Source organism: Mizuhopecten yessoensis, unplaced genomic scaffold (genome assembly GCF_002113885.1).
Source record: "Mizuhopecten yessoensis strain PY_sf001 unplaced genomic scaffold, ASM211388v2 scaffold8195, whole genome shotgun sequence".
In the NCBI taxonomy this organism is placed as follows: Eukaryota; Metazoa; Mollusca; class Bivalvia; order Pectinida; family Pectinidae; genus Mizuhopecten; species Mizuhopecten yessoensis.
The window spans coordinates 2,216,144-2,230,034 of record NW_018407426.1 but is presented as its reverse complement, the minus strand read 5'-3'; the positions used below and the strand labels follow the sequence as shown (position 1 = coordinate 2,230,034).

General features: G+C 34.1%; 2 protein-coding genes across 2 annotated transcripts in view; both read left to right on the top strand.

Annotated features, from left to right (window-relative positions):
- The window catches only part of LOC110455261, a 16,525-nt gene extending 8,423 nt beyond the window's left edge, over positions 1-8,102 (top strand). The window contains exons 2-6 of the mRNA XM_021505266.1: positions 3,618-3,651; positions 4,532-4,604; positions 5,401-5,585; positions 6,180-6,293; positions 6,507-8,102. Coding sequence (XP_021360941.1) covers positions 4,541-4,604; positions 5,401-5,585; positions 6,180-6,293; positions 6,507-7,064 — 921 coding nt within the window. The 5' untranslated portion in view covers positions 3,618-3,651; positions 4,532-4,540 and the 3' untranslated portion in view covers positions 7,065-8,102. The remainder of the gene's footprint in view (positions 1-3,617; positions 3,652-4,531; positions 4,605-5,400; positions 5,586-6,179; positions 6,294-6,506) is intronic.
- A 2,223-nt stretch (positions 8,103-10,325) lies between these two features.
- Positions 10,326-13,297, top strand: LOC110455332 (acanthoscurrin-2-like). Its single transcript, XM_021505413.1, has 2 exons — positions 10,326-10,425; positions 12,343-13,297. The coding sequence occupies exons 1-2, from the start codon at positions 10,353-10,355 to the stop codon at positions 12,918-12,920; spliced, it is 651 nt and encodes a 216-aa protein (XP_021361088.1). The 5' UTR covers positions 10,326-10,352; the 3' UTR covers positions 12,921-13,297.
- The last annotated feature ends 594 nt before the right edge of the window (positions 13,298-13,891 follow it).

Sequence of the window (13,891 nt, the reverse complement as noted above, 5' to 3'; positions counted from 1 at the left end):
TTTCTTTATCTGTGTGAAAACCTCGGTTAATTCTCTATGAGTAGGTCGGGGTACAGAGAAACAGTCGTCAACAACCTATTTTAATAATTCAACTTAAATTTAAAAAAATAAAAAATAAAAAAAAAAATGAAATGTACATGTTAAGACAGCTACGATGTACGTAAAATGTATTTAAGTTAGGAGAGGGCTTAATTAAGATGTAAGAACTTGTGCCAAATCATTTTTGTCCATCCAACATATATCTATACAATATTTATACGATGCTCAATTGAATTCTACTAAAAAAACAATGTAGATCTAAATTGTAATTAAGTCAGAATATGGATATAGCATTGTAATAGTTTATGTCGTTGTGGTGTGATGTAAATGTATACATTGTGTGATGTCTAGTTATAAGTAATGTTTGTTAAAAAAACACTTCTCAGATATTGAACTCCAGAACATGAACAAGCAAAAAAATAATTTCAAAAATGTGCCTCCTGTGAGAGGATACGTATACATTATATATATACTTATATGAGATTATACAGCATGTATCTGTGATGACTTAAACTGTCATTTTAACTTTATTTGTTTTAGGATTTTTTTGCAGATTTTGTCTGCATTATAGAATATTGATTTATTATATAATTCTATACTACCAAAGTAAGAAAAATAATTTTATTCTAAAAAAAACAAAAAAACCCGCACACAATGGGAAAAGGATGGTGCTGATTGCGTTGATTCCGAATCTCAACACGTTGTAACCTCCAATTGCAATCTATTTAATCGGTTACCTCTACTTTTTCCCATGGCGATGTAATATATGACGAAGCTTTAGTTTGCTAAGTTGTTATCTATATAGGGGATTAAAACCAGGGTCCATTTCATTTCGTAATATATCGTTATGTATTATTATGCTACGTTGTATTATAAAGAATATGATAATTCGTATGATAGGACAGATGTAGTGGAGAAGCTGACAGTAAACATGGTGACACATGTTGAACACGTCGTGGTTCTATGTCGGATCTTGATGAATTAATTGATTATGGCGCTATTTGCATTTCGTTGTTATGTTGAATAATGATAATGTAATTGACATTTCGCAGATTTTTGTTAGGCGTTTGTGTAGAAATTTACATTAAGCAGTTAGACCTTGATGGTGCAATTGACATTTTGCGGTTTTGGTGTATTACCCTAATTGACATTTTGTAGTTTTGTTGCAGACGTTTTTGTAGTAATTGACATTCCGTGATTTTCTGTGTGACCTTGAGGAATTAATTGACATTCGCAGTTTTGCATTAATTAATTTGTGCAGAAACTTGTTTGTTTTTTCCCTTAATGATGAACGCAATGTTTCGCAGTTTCGTTGCAGACGTTTATGGAAGTAATAATCTGTTCGTACATGTAGTTAAGTGTTAGATATTTGTGTAGTACTTGACATTTCGTTGTTTTTGTGTAGCACGTTTGTGAATTAATTGACATTTCTTTGTTTTTGCATCAGACTTTTGTTTAGAAATAAACGTTTAGTTGAACATTGTATTTGTATGAACCTTGATAAATTACTTGACATTTTGCAGTTTTCTGTAGTAGACGAATTGATATTTCGTTGTTTTTTAATATGATGTTTGTGAAGTAATATGCATTTCGTGGTTTTGTGTTGGATAATTGAGAAGCAATTTATATTTCGTGCTTTTGTATTAGACATTGACCTATTAATTAACATTTCTTGCTTTTGCGTTTTTGATTGACATTTGTGGGTGTTTTTGGACATTGTTAATATAATTGACATTTCGCAGTTTTATGTAGTAACATTTATGTAGTAATATTTCGTGGTTAAGTGTTGGGTGTTTTTGAAGTAACTGACAATTCGTGGATTTGTGTTACAAATGCGTATAGTTATATAGGTAAGATAACGGTATTAACCCTTATTCCCTTCTGATCACTTCACAAATAACAAGATAAGATAACCCTCACATAATACACCACTCCATATGTAAATAGGCCAAAGAAAATCTAATAAAAGGATAGTAAATTCATATTATCTTGTCTTCATTAATCACCTACTATTAGATTGTACATATGTAACTTCTTTAACGATTATATACCCTTCACATAACATATCACTGTATAAAATTAATAGGTCAATTAATAGGCCGAATTATATTGTAATAAATTTTGTCTTCTTACAGCTTGTGCAAAGACACATTTTATCATTTCAATAATGAAATACCTGGATATTTATACCGACGTATCCCTCTTACTTAAAGATTCGAAAGTGTGTCAGATAAGATATATTGCTTATTGGATTTGTCGCGGTTATTTACATCAAAATATCGTGATTCTGAGGTAAACATACGGTGTGTCGCTGACATAGATTGCATTGTATGCTATCGAACTAGGGTAAAGATTAAAGTCGAGTATTGCCTCCGTACATCTCTGATAGCGAAAATTACACCTAACTGACCATTGGTCATTTAAGACTTCCCGTGCCACACTGCCAACAACTGATTGATAATCCAATTTTAAAAAAACAGGTTTTTGATGAAATTTAAAAAATACTCAAAACAATAATTAACAATTATGATTAATGTTACATGTGTGAGTTCAAACATGTAGCGGGCTACACTAGGAGTCAAACCATTGATGTTCGGTTCCTTGTAACGTCGGTCTAACCGTCGGAGATATCTAGTCGATGGTTGTATCTTAGAACCCTGTCTGCGAAACGGTAGTTGTCTGTCACAGGTTCACTAAATTTATATCAAACACAAAGTTAAGGGGAAGTTACACTGTATGTACAAAAACTACAGTGGAAGTCTGTAGTGTTTTACCGACCGTAGTTTTTTATTTACTTTTGACTCTCTTTCAATGATTCTCCTCCGTGTCCCTTTTGTTCTTTCTCCTCTTTTTTCATTCTGTTGCCCAGCCGAGTGCGATGCGTTGGTGTGCGTTTGTTTCAATCCTCAGAACATGTTCGTACCATTGCTAGTGGCGGTTGTTTTTATATTAAGGTACATATCTAATCGAACCCTGCTGTTTCTTTCACTGTTCCAATGGACACTTTTCTCGGCCAGTAGGTTTCAGAATCTTTCTGGGGCACTTGTGTTGGAAGGGAGAGGGACACTGATAATTAAACAAGGAAACTGACTTGTTACAATGTATTATTTCATAAGAAATAATGCTATCAGTAACCATAATTTAAATATTGCACATTCTGTTTAGCAATTTTGTTTTCTGATGTGATTATCATAGTTAAATATCAACTAGTATGTCATCAGGATTTCCGCCCCGATGTATTTTCAATGTCCTCGTCAATATGTTTATTTCTATTGTTACTCGATATCAATAACGCCCCTGAATGATAAAAGTAAGGTGATTATAGTTGATTTTTGTGTTTCGGACCATTTTATTTGAACAACAGAAACGTCTGTGTGCTAAATGAAATGTTATTTTGAATACTGATAGGGCTATCTGATTGGTAGACAATACTGTTATCAAATAAACGTTAGACAGATGACCCCTACTACATAGGTATCATGACGTATACTTACAGTCCCGAATCATGATGCATCAGGGAAGTTATACTAATATTTCTGTAAATTCTGCAATGACTCGTATGATGCTATCTATTCCAGGGATTGTCTGTAGCAGTGATAGGCGGCTAAGCTGGTAAGTAGAACTAAAACGTATTTGATACCATAGTTAATATACTTCTGTTTTAAAATACGTTGACGTTATCATAACACAATTTGTTTCACATCTGTCCCCGAATTCGCTGACTTCAGAATACCATACTTGACCACGGGTAACATTCCTAGGTGACGCCGTTTCACGCGGGATATACCATGTATGACGTCGTTTCCAGTGGGACTTTAATTTGTATGAAACTATTTTCTGTTGAAATATACCTTATGGAACATTGTTTCTCACATGAATATACCTTGTGTGGCGCCTCTTGGGACAGTGGTTTTTGTCTTATAAAGAGGTGTCTTTTTGTGCTTTTTGAACAACTAATGCCTCCTTCACTTAATTCCAAGTTTTGCAGTCTATCGAATTGAATTTAATATCTCGGTTTTTATTTTTGATAATGCAAATGAGTTCTATAGTTCTGCTGATATTTTGCTGTAAGCACAAAGCCAACCCAGGAATATTCTGGGAACTGTGATTTAACTTAAAAATATATTTTGCGTGTTCTATTAAAAAATTAACTTGATCATCATTTTATAATTATTGTTGACGTCATGTGCTAGTTTTGCTTGTTTAAAAGATAACGTATTTTATTACTAACTTCTCATTCAGTTAATGTTTTCCTGAGACGAATAGGGAATTAAAAAAAACGAGATGTGAAAAATAAATGAATATTTCGTTACCAATCTCAAAAAATGCGGAATGAAATAAAATGACAGACTAAAGACGATGCACATTCATTTAATCGGTTTGTTTTGTTGACATGAAGCAAATCATTATATCATGATAGAGAGGTATCTGCATTGAAGTGAGGTTTAAATAGTCGAGATATAAGAACGTTTGCATTGGCTTCTATTTACAGTTGGCAAAAATGGCATTCTTCAAACTTTTGCACCTAACAGTCGCCATTATGTGTCGATGTCTGTTCGTATCAGGTGAGTTACAGACTGTATATTTGTCTACTTATATTAAGTTGTGTTTACATCTGCCTCAATACTCCAGGAGTTACGCTCACTCACATTTTCTGCACCCCTGGAATATTTCATGACAGAATCGATGGCTCAGTGTACGCCACTTTCTAGATGAGATCAGAAGACTAGTTTGATCTTTTGATTTACATCTAATGACATCGTGGCAGCTAAACGGAAAAATTGTTTACTTGTAAATCGTGTGTCGGTTTACTGTAATGTTCCTAGGACATTTCAAGGATTGTTTTTTTTTTACCTGAGACAAATCAAATACAGTTAGTTATTCGCGTGCCTTCAATTTAGCTATGGCAAATTCTAGAGGTGTACCAAACGTAAGTGAACGTTACCCGTGGAGTTTCTAGAATGTATCGGTGATTAGAGGTATCTCATAGTTACGGGTGTGTGCCGGCCCATCCTTAATGTGTACATCACATATTTATGATGACAAAAAATAAAAAATATAGAGTCGTACATGTACTTACAACACATACAAACGTCACTCATCCGGAAATAGAATAAATGCCAATTGTAATCGATGCAATTTTCTCGGAAAGGTCAAACATGACTAACGTGAAATTTTGGAATGACAATTAAGCATACTGTAGCCTACATTTTGTAGCTGTGAAAATCTTATCACTTTTCTTAAACACTATGATTCTACATTGTACATATAGTAATATATCTATTTCTTACCGGTTCAGGTGTAACACTTAGATTCATCATATTAAGATCTAAATGACATGTTTATCTGGCCATTTTACAGGAAATATTCCATATACTAACTATGAGTATGAAATTGACACGATACCTAGTGATATCAAAGAAGGGTATGTACTTCCGGACGCCCAGCATGGATCCATGGTCCGGCTACACTCAATCGAGAACGACATCCGGAAGGGAGTAGATACAGAATATATCCGGCTGGATGTGAAGGGGAATATCATCGGGGTATGTTAGTACATTTGTGATATAATGGAATCATTGAATATAACTTGTTATACTTGTTTACCAATCTTATCCATTTTAAGAGCAGTACCAGTCAATAGTGAAACGTCATGACATATTCCAGGTTTTTTTTTCTCGTGCAAATATAAATATTTTTACAAAAAAAATAAGCCGCGGTTTGCGAAATATAAAATGATATTTATTTTGTATATTTTTAACAATGTATGCGGTGTATATATTATTTACTTGAACTTTCGACTCTAAAAACAATTGTCCGGTAGCTTTGATCAAGTGTCGCCTAGCCTGCGGTCAGCATGTTTTAATATAATTTATCTGTTCCATATTTCATCAGTAAGTATGTGCTGTCATTAGGAGTTCTGTTACATTTTGTCTAAAATAATTTAGCGTCAGCCGATTTACTTCAAATGACAAGGGTCAAGGTTTACCGCTAGTGGTTTACTTGGAGTTACAGTGTACCACATTGTGACAAGGTGACTCTGACTGTTTCGGATCATGGTTATTATTTTCTATACCAAATTTGATGGAATTTGCTCACTTTCCATTATGGCCTGTATTTCTAATCTTACCAACATAAAGGTTAATGAAAGTTTCCTGGTCGTTGGCACCGACGCATTCATGATCGATGACGACAACTTCTTGGTGGTTAATAATTCGGAGGATATAGAGACTTCGACTGAAGTTATTTTCAATGTAAGTATAATGTATGCGTAGTTAGCCTTTCAGAATTATCGTGTACCGTGATTAGTCCTTGATTATATACTTCCGTCACAGTGAATAAAAATGCTTTCATTCAAATAACAGCAAAGAAAAAGCAATCATCCAATATATTAAGAAATCTTTTTACATAATGTGATAGCATACATTAATCGATCATTGACAGTTTTCAATTGGGTTTTTTTCCAGGTCTTTTTGGTCAGTGAAAGCGACCATAAAATCCTTTCAAACGCCCTGCCGTTAGCCGTTCACCGAGACAAGCGTGTTGAGGATAAGAGTGTGAAAGAATACTCATCAGGCGCCGCCATCTTTGCGGGAGTGCTTGTTCTATTTATAGTGTTTATGGCTCTATTAATTCCATTGGTCATTCGTGCCAAACGGCGTTTGCAGGAAGGAAAACACCCTTTCAAACTTGGAAGTCACCCATCTACAGCAAATTTAAACACTGACGAGGTACTTGGAATACCACCAAAGGACTCTAGCGAGCCAAACTGGTACAACAATACGGTTTTTAACTACGAAGATGAAGTACGGAGAGAAAAGTCCGAGTTCACACATGATATAATAGCCATCGGCGATAGAGACAAAGTGGACTCACTACAGCTAAACAAAAAGCAATTGGAGGAAATAAAACCTACCCAGACGGAGGAAAAATCAGAGGAAAATGGCGTAAAAGGAATTTTGAAAAATGGAACCAATCACATCAAAACCACTGCTACTATAGAGACGACAGAGTCCAAACTGTGAATATATATATATGAGTTCGATTAGTGGCATATTTACTTTCTGAATCAGCTACATAGTGTTGTCTTTATTTGTTAATTAAGTACAAGAATTATACATAAGCTTCAATGCACAAGAATCGAAATGTAAATTTCTTACCAAATTTGTTGGATGTGGCTTTGGTATGGTCACCATTGTTTGAATTTTGGATATATTTTAGCTGATCTTTATTAACTTACACTTTATTAATAACAAACTGAAAAGTTACGGTAGAAGTATGGAATATGTGGGTATTTTTGTTAGCCAATCTGATTTTGATTTTTACAACTAGTTATTTTCATTTCGTACTTTTCCTATGTTCATCGATTGAATGACGTTTTCATCAGCTCAATGTATTATTGCAGATGCAATATCTAAATGTTTTAACTACGATGTTTGTATATTTCCCCACCGAACAGTCACCAAACTGATGTAATTCCAATCATGTTACATTATGAAAAAGAACACAGTTTTGAAACTGACAAGTAACATATTTGTTATGTACAGTATATATTTGAGATGAATTACATCTGATAGCGGGAATGGTCTTTTACCCCGAGATACGAAGTTAAACTTGGTTATGTATTAAGTTATAAAATTGTACAAAGAGGAAGGAAGGTCTATCTGGTTGGTGATAGTTAAGGGAGTAGTTGAGCTGACACGAGAAATGTTTCCCAATTTGTATTGAATACTATGTATCAATATGTACTATGTATTTCATCTAGGAATTACGTTAATGTACAGGGATAAAGTTATGAAACTATATAATCTAGCCAACTGATATATGTATTGTGTATGGTGCTGGTGAAAGGATGCTAGCTGTGGATGATACAACGATGTATTTTAAACAGGTATTTAAAATAACAATCCTATTTAATGAAAAGTTGTTAGGTTGTTTCCTTACATAACCATTATAGATATAGATATATGTAAATGCTACTTATTATGAATATCATTGTGATATTATTATGTTCAATGTGCATAAGATATATATAACACTTTGTTACGTAAATAAATGATAGAGAGAAAACAGCTGTGTTCGGCAAATTATTTTCCAAAAAAATCTTGGGTTAAGTAATCATGAAATGAGGTTTCTTTTTTATCAATCAGTCCCTGTATAGAACAGTAATGAGTGGGCCAAAAGGAAAAACGGGGAAATATGTTGTTTTGTTCAGGTCATTATAGAAAAACTACAGTTTGATTTTGAAAATATTTATACTGGAAGTATAACTCCATGTATTCTATGCGATGATATGCATTATGTATTCAACCTGTAAAAGTAGGTTAATTCTGTAACATGTTTAACCTTCTAGTTATTTTATTTGCATGTTACCAATAAAACTGGTTATTAAAGTAAGATGACGCAAATGCATGCCACTGTAACCAAAAAGGCAGTAAAAATGGATAAACATCGTAAATCTTCAATTCAAAACCAACAAAATAGCCCAAAAGGTGATCCCCAAGGCACTCCACGTGATGTTTCCTATCCATTCCATGAAAATGTATCGTCACTTATGGTCTAAGATATGGTATAATTTCCTCAACGTAGCTTGAAAGCTTTACTGATCAATATGACTCGGCTATCTGTCTATCTAGCTGTCAAGCGGATATTGCTGGATAATTTGTCCTTTACCAAGGCCGCAAATGTCAAAGAAATGTCTAACGACATTTTTTGGTATCGCAGAGTAAATCAATTCAGGTAAATATTTATGAAATAAAGACATCTTCATGACAAAATAAAGGTACTGCACTGCTATTTCACTGTGGCATTGTTTCATACAAAATCCAAAATATCATATGCAACATAGGTATTCCGAAAGACGTAACGTTGGTGTTGGACAATGCTTTAGTCTTTCTTCATTCTGTGAACTCCCTTTACCTGTTATAAATCAATGCTCAGAAATATGTGTGGGAAAACAATCCGACATCTTGTATCCTGCTACGTAAAAAATATGTGCCACGTGACTATATGTAACTGTTTCATCGTTGTCTGGGATAAAATGACCATCTGGATTAATGACGCTACAATTTCACTTCTTTCCGCCATCACTTAAGGACACATGAAAGATGTTTGGATCGTTGGTGTTCTCAAGAGAACAATAACATATTCCCTTAATAGGTTAATGGGTACATTATATGTCAAGCCCCATTTTGTTCTGCTGTTTACGTGGGAACTATTTAAATGAGCAATTATGCAAATTATCTTGGAAGTGTTGTTCAACAAATTACGATTTGGTGTGGACTCGTTTGACAGGTTACACGAACGTGCTCAACAAAATGGAGCAGTTGTATAAATAAGTTTATCATAAATTCAAAATTATTACAACGTCGTGTTTAACCCCCTTCCTTTATTGTGTTTCCGTATTAGAAGTGATTGATCGTACATGCTGATGTATGTTCGGGATGTTGCGTTTGAGTTTCAAACCATTTCAAACGGTAAGAAAAAAAATTATGAGAGGAATTCGATAAACGTGAAAAATAATTACTTAATTAATAATATCTTTTAAAATTGTGTTTTAAGTCATCTTTAATCCGGAATTTCAAGTCCAAATATACAACACAAATGCATTGTTTTAATTAAATTTTACAGAGAGACAAGAAGGCGAAAAACATTAATATAATGTTCAGTGGATACATTATGTACACTTATCATCCTATAATGGACATGTTTATTTCATGTTTTGCCCATTTACAATAAAAGTGTATTTATCAGAGGAATTTGTTGTCCGCCACTTCCTATTAACGTTGTCACTTGCAGACATCCGCGACACTAAAGGCTAATGTTGATGTACATGTACTTGAGTTGTCACACGCTACCATACACAATGTCCTAGTGGTTCCACGTCATTCGCCTAGCACCTCCCGTGGCCCAACATTTATCATTATTATTACTTTCATGGTTACTTAATGCAATAAGCGGCGGCTATATATTTTGATTGCTAGATGTTGTTTTTCATCAAATGTCTCATTTTTACTAATAATGAGAGGGAAAACGTCCAACGAAGGGTACAATAATAATCTTATTAATTGTAAAACGCGATGAAAATATAAAAATAATTAATTACGATGTAGTTGAACCATAATATGGACATAAAACTAAGTTGATCGTTCAGTAACAAATTATTTTGATATACACACTTTTACAAGTAATTAAGAATAGCAGGTGTGAATGCATTTTACCTGTCGGTGCCTCAAATGCAACAAGTGCTCTGTGTTCATATATGTATAGTATGAACCATCCTTTCAGCAGAAGTTTAGCAGAGTATCATCAGGATGGGGTATTCCGGGCTAACGTTCTCGCTAGTTGCCTTCACTGTGCTCCATGTAACACAAGCATTTATATTTGGTAAGTAATAGTTCATCGATTTGTTTTTGTAGATGCTTTTCTTAAATTTTAAATAAAGACATATAGTTATACACTAAATGGTAACATGTGTGTTGCATTTTCAAACTGTAATGCAATTACATGATTTCTGATCTTCTTCGGTATTACTTAAGTAAAAATATGCATTAGTTCTTCAGAAACAGTTCATCTGGGTTTAGCAAGGAGAATAAAAAATCATCAGCATGGGTCCTTAAATATCATGACGTAAAAGCTTTACAGCATTGTTTCTCATATAAAATTTTGTTTTTGATAACAATCTAAATGAAAAGGTAGCGACCTAATAACGTTATTATTTTGTTCTTAAATGTAGATTTCATTCGAAAAAGCAACTATATTTCAATACCTGGTAAACCTAGAATTATATTTCTTCGTTCGTCTTCCACAACAGGTACCAATTCAGAGGTTTTGGTACATAAACGTTATCAATTTTCTTTTTTGAGAATTTAAATATAATAGTTTAATAAGGTGAATATAAAAACAAAATTAAAATGGGTTTTTTTATGAAAAAATTCCTATTGTATCGGCTTCTGCATTATTGTCTATTTTTTATAATATGGTAATTAATTAAAATAATCTCATTTAAAAATATATAAAAACGAATAAGGGAAAACGTAGAAATTTATCAGAAATAAAATTTCGAAAGAAATCCTCACATTTAACTTTATATCATATAATTCATTAATTGAAAACGCAGTTTACGATAATACTGGACCTACTGTACAAAGTTAGATGATTGCAAATATTATAACTGTATATCATTATACTGTTAATATCTTTAATTTCGTTCCAACTCAATTCAACTAACTATGCTTGAAGGTTTTATTCGCAAATTATTGACTCAACGCTATTCTTTGAAGCACCTTGCCAATTTACTTGAAAAAACAACCCTCGCAAATAAATGAAGTGATTTACATCATCTTCTATTTCAAAGATAAAACATGAACGTTCGTTTGTAATAGAATGGTGTGATTAGTTTCAACTGGTTTTCTTAGCAAGTCTTCATTATTACGGTAACCGGAAAATGTACCAAGTCTAATTTTGCTCAAACTTTAATGTAAATGTATGATGGCACTGCGAGCTCTTTCTAATGCATCATATACGATTTCAAGATTTGCTTTGGGGGTGTTTGGAACATTTTCAATTAAAACGTGTTTTTCACTTAGTTTTGGTTTGTTTGAGATTAGATCTTGGAACGGAAATTAATAAAAAAAAAAAAAAGCATCATACGCTTCCCTACTTTTAATTCTTCATAAGCAAGTTTACGCTTGAGAGGGAAATTTGAGATAAATACGATCACATCAAGATGCGGACGTTCTTGCACATCTATATTATGTAGGTTGTATCTGCTTTTTCCTTACGACAAATTCCCAGTCTCCATTATCTTCATTTCAATGTTAATTGTCGAGATATTATAAACACGACATTATCTTAAAAAGTTTCTTTGGAAAAACGACCTTCAATTAATAAGATTTAAATATCAAGCTATGAAGCATATCTTGACATGAGATAGGTACTGAAATATGATTTCTGCACAATTCTTTGACTAATTCCTCTCGTAATTGATTCATTACTTGAAAAGATCAAGAAAACTCCCAAGTAAGCTGTATGCAATACAAAGGTTTGTCTGATACCGTAAACACAGCGAATTATACCGAAATCATCAGAGCAATAACATCTGACAAATGCTAGTTCGTCCATTAACGCAGTGAATCACGTAAATGGGCAGACGACAAAGCACAATAATGTATCCGAAGAAGAGTCGGAACTATAGTAGAACGCGTTTTAACGATATGAATTAAACTTTTGCATTTAATGCTTTATTCGGTATTTGCAATGGCAACCGTGTTAAGCCGTATACACTGTAGTGTTTAATTACAGATGGTGACCTATTTGGTGGAATGGGCGCTGCCATGGCTGCAATGGGCGGCATGGGACACGGAACGGGAGCAATGGGTGGAATGGAAGGCGCAGGACTCGGAAGCGCCATAGGTGGAATGGGTGGTCTTTTCGGAGGCGGCATGGGAGGAGCTGGAGGCGCCATGGGTGAAATGGAAGGTTTCCTTGGAGGTGGAATGGATGGCATGATGAGAGGCGCCATGGGCGGATCAAGAAGCACTATGGGTGGAATGGATGGGATGTTCGAAGGATTAATGGGAGGCGGAATGGGTGGTTTATTTGGAGGTGGAATGGGAAGTGGTATGGAGATCGGAATTGGAGGAGGAGGTATAGGTGCAGGCATGCAAGGGATGTTTGGCCAATTAGTTCCGGGACAGAAGACGCCTGTCACCAAAAAGTGCGTGTCCCCTTTTTGGCTTAAGTACTGCAAATGTCACTTCATGTGTCCGAAAGGACACGTGAGCTACGGAAATTGCGAGGATTTTAAAGAAAATGCCTTTTTACCTACCATGTGCTGTCCGGAAACGGTGCACTACGCATGTGTTGGATTTGAAACATAGGATGTGCTCATTGAGTTGATTTACTTTTCATGGAAGCCAGTTTAATCCATTTGCCAAACAGTTTGATTACTAGCTGTAATGTTTTATGCAAGCAACGCTACAGGAATTGCTATGTCATATGTATGTTAAGGGTGCTTCTTTTCAAAATACTTTGAATGTATATTGATCTATTGAATTAACGTACTTTGAACTGGTAATTAAAGCAGACAAAAACAATGGACCAGTTAAAGTTTTCAAATATTGCAATCTGTCATGTCAGACGTAGCTAAGTAGTCAGGGTTTACATTTTTAATAGATAGAAAATATAATAACAATTTGGTTCAGATGTCCGTGTTACGATACTACGACATCATTTCCTAATTTGCTCATAATACTGATTTCACTGCAATATGTTGTATTGCAAATTGTATTAAATTTATTAAAAATGTATTCATGCATTTTGTTTTAGAACAGAATGACTGACTTTAATGGACATGTCGACAACACATTTTTTCACATATAGATCAGTGGCCAAACTCATTGCTTCTTGATATTTTGTTGTTGTTATTTACAGGACATGTAATTCGACCTATACGTTATTTCTTAGACACTAAAGGGTGATATTTCTTCTCATAAAAACAATATATGTGACAATGAGGTATCATATGTGACAACAAAACAACATATTTTACAACAAAGCAACATACGTGACAACAAAGCGAAACATGTGACAACAAAGTATCATCTGTGATAACAACGTGTATCATATAAGATAACAACGTGTATCACATAACAGATCCATTTTACTATGCCATACGGCCATATCGTAAATATGGTAATACGCATGTGTACGGCCATGTCATAAATATGATAATACGCATGTGTACGGCCATGTCATACATATGGTAATACGCATGTGTACGGCCATGTCATAAATATGGTAATACGCATGTGTACGGCCATGTCATAAATATAGTAATACGCATGTGTAC